At 70.3% G+C, this 1,493-nt stretch overlaps 1 protein-coding gene across 1 annotated transcript in view; it reads left to right on the plus strand.

Moving 5' to 3' along the window:
* AURANDRAFT_38704 (hypothetical protein) overlaps positions 1 to 1,216 on the plus strand; it is a gene marked incomplete at both ends in the record, with an annotated part of 4,181 nt that extends 2,965 nt beyond the window's left edge. The window contains one exon of the mRNA XM_009041932.1: positions 107 to 1,216. Coding sequence (XP_009040180.1) covers positions 107 to 1,100 — 994 coding nt within the window. The remainder of the gene's footprint in view (positions 1 to 106) is intronic.
* Between the last annotated feature and the right edge of the window lie 277 nt (positions 1,217 to 1,493).

Below are 1,493 nucleotides of genomic sequence, written 5' to 3' on the forward strand. Positions count from 1 at the left end.
CCCGGCGCCCCGCCGCGGCCGCGCGCCGCCGCGCGCGCCCGCGCGCGGCCCCCGCCCCCGCGCGCGCGCTCGCCGAACGCGCCTCGACGCCGCGGCCCCGCTTCAGGCCGCGCGACTACTGGGACTACGAGGCGCTCACGGTGAACTGGGGCGAGCAGGAGGACTACGAGGTCATCCGGAAGATCGGGCGGGGCAAGTACAGCGAGGTCTTCGAGGGCATCAACGTCGCGAACAACTGCAAGTGCGTCGTCAAGATCCTCAAGCCCGTGAAGAAGAAGAAGATCAAGCGCGAGATCAAGATCCTCCAGAATTTGTGCGGGGGCGAGAACATCATCCAGCTCCTCGACGTCGTCCGCGACCCCCAGAGTAAGACGCCGAGCCTCATCTTCGAGCACGTGAACAACACGGACTTCAAGGTCCTGTACCCCACGCTCGGCGACGGCGACATCCGCTACTACGTGGACCAGCTGCTGATTGCCCTGGACACGTGCCACAGCAACGGCATCATGCACCGCGACGTCAAGCCGCACAACGTCATGATCGACCACGAGAACCGCGCGCTCCGGCTCATCGACTGGGGTTTGGCCGAGTTCTACCACGCGGGCCGCGAGTACAACGTCCGCGTCGCGTCGCGCTACTTCAAGGGGCCGGAGCTCCTCGTGGACCTCCAGGAGTACGACTACTCGCTGGACATGTGGTCCCTGGGCTGCATGGTCGCGGGCATGATCTTCCGCAAGGAGCCGTTCTTCCACGGCCACGACAACTACGACCAGCTCGTGAAGATCGCCAAGGTGTTGGGCACGGAGGATTTGTTCCACTACCTCGACACCTACGACCTCGAGCTCGACCCCCACTTCGACGGCCTCATCGGCCGCCAGGCGAAGAAGCCCTGGAACAAGTTCGTCACGCCGGAGAACTCGCACTTGGTGTCCGCGGAGGCCATCGACTTCGTCTCCAAGCTGCTGCGCTACGACCACCAGGAGCGCCTCACGGCCCGCGAGGCCATGTGCCACGACTACTTCGCGCCCCTCGCGGAGCGGAGTCTCGCGGACCGCGGCGTCGACCCGGCGGACCCCAACGCGGTCCCCGCGGCGCCCTAGCGGCGGCGGGGGGGTTCGGCGCGGCCGCGCGGCGCCCGCCGCGCGCGACCAGCGAACCCGGCGCGCGCCGGCGGGCCCCGCGCCACGGTCCGTGTGTAGAGTACTCGTGGGATCCACCGGGGGGCGCCTAGAGCAGGAAGGCCACGGGCGCGTCCGCGGGCAGGAGCGCCTTCGCCGCGTCGAGGCACGCGCGGACGTCGTCGCCCGCGTCGAGGCGCGTCGCCCGCTTGTCGAGCGTCACGGCGCGGACGAGGCCCTCGGGCGAGCGGCCGCGGCGCCGCTTCGCGCGGCGCTGCTTCGGGGGCGTCGCGAGCCAGGCGGACATGGCGCCGCGGAGCTTGGCGTCGTCGCGCTTCGTCGCGCCGCGGCGGAGCTCCTCGAGGGCCCCGACGG

The sequence above is a fragment of the Aureococcus anophagefferens genome (genome assembly GCF_000186865.1).
Source record: "Aureococcus anophagefferens unplaced genomic scaffold AURANscaffold_25, whole genome shotgun sequence".
Taxonomy (NCBI): domain Eukaryota; class Pelagophyceae; order Pelagomonadales; family Pelagomonadaceae; genus Aureococcus; species Aureococcus anophagefferens.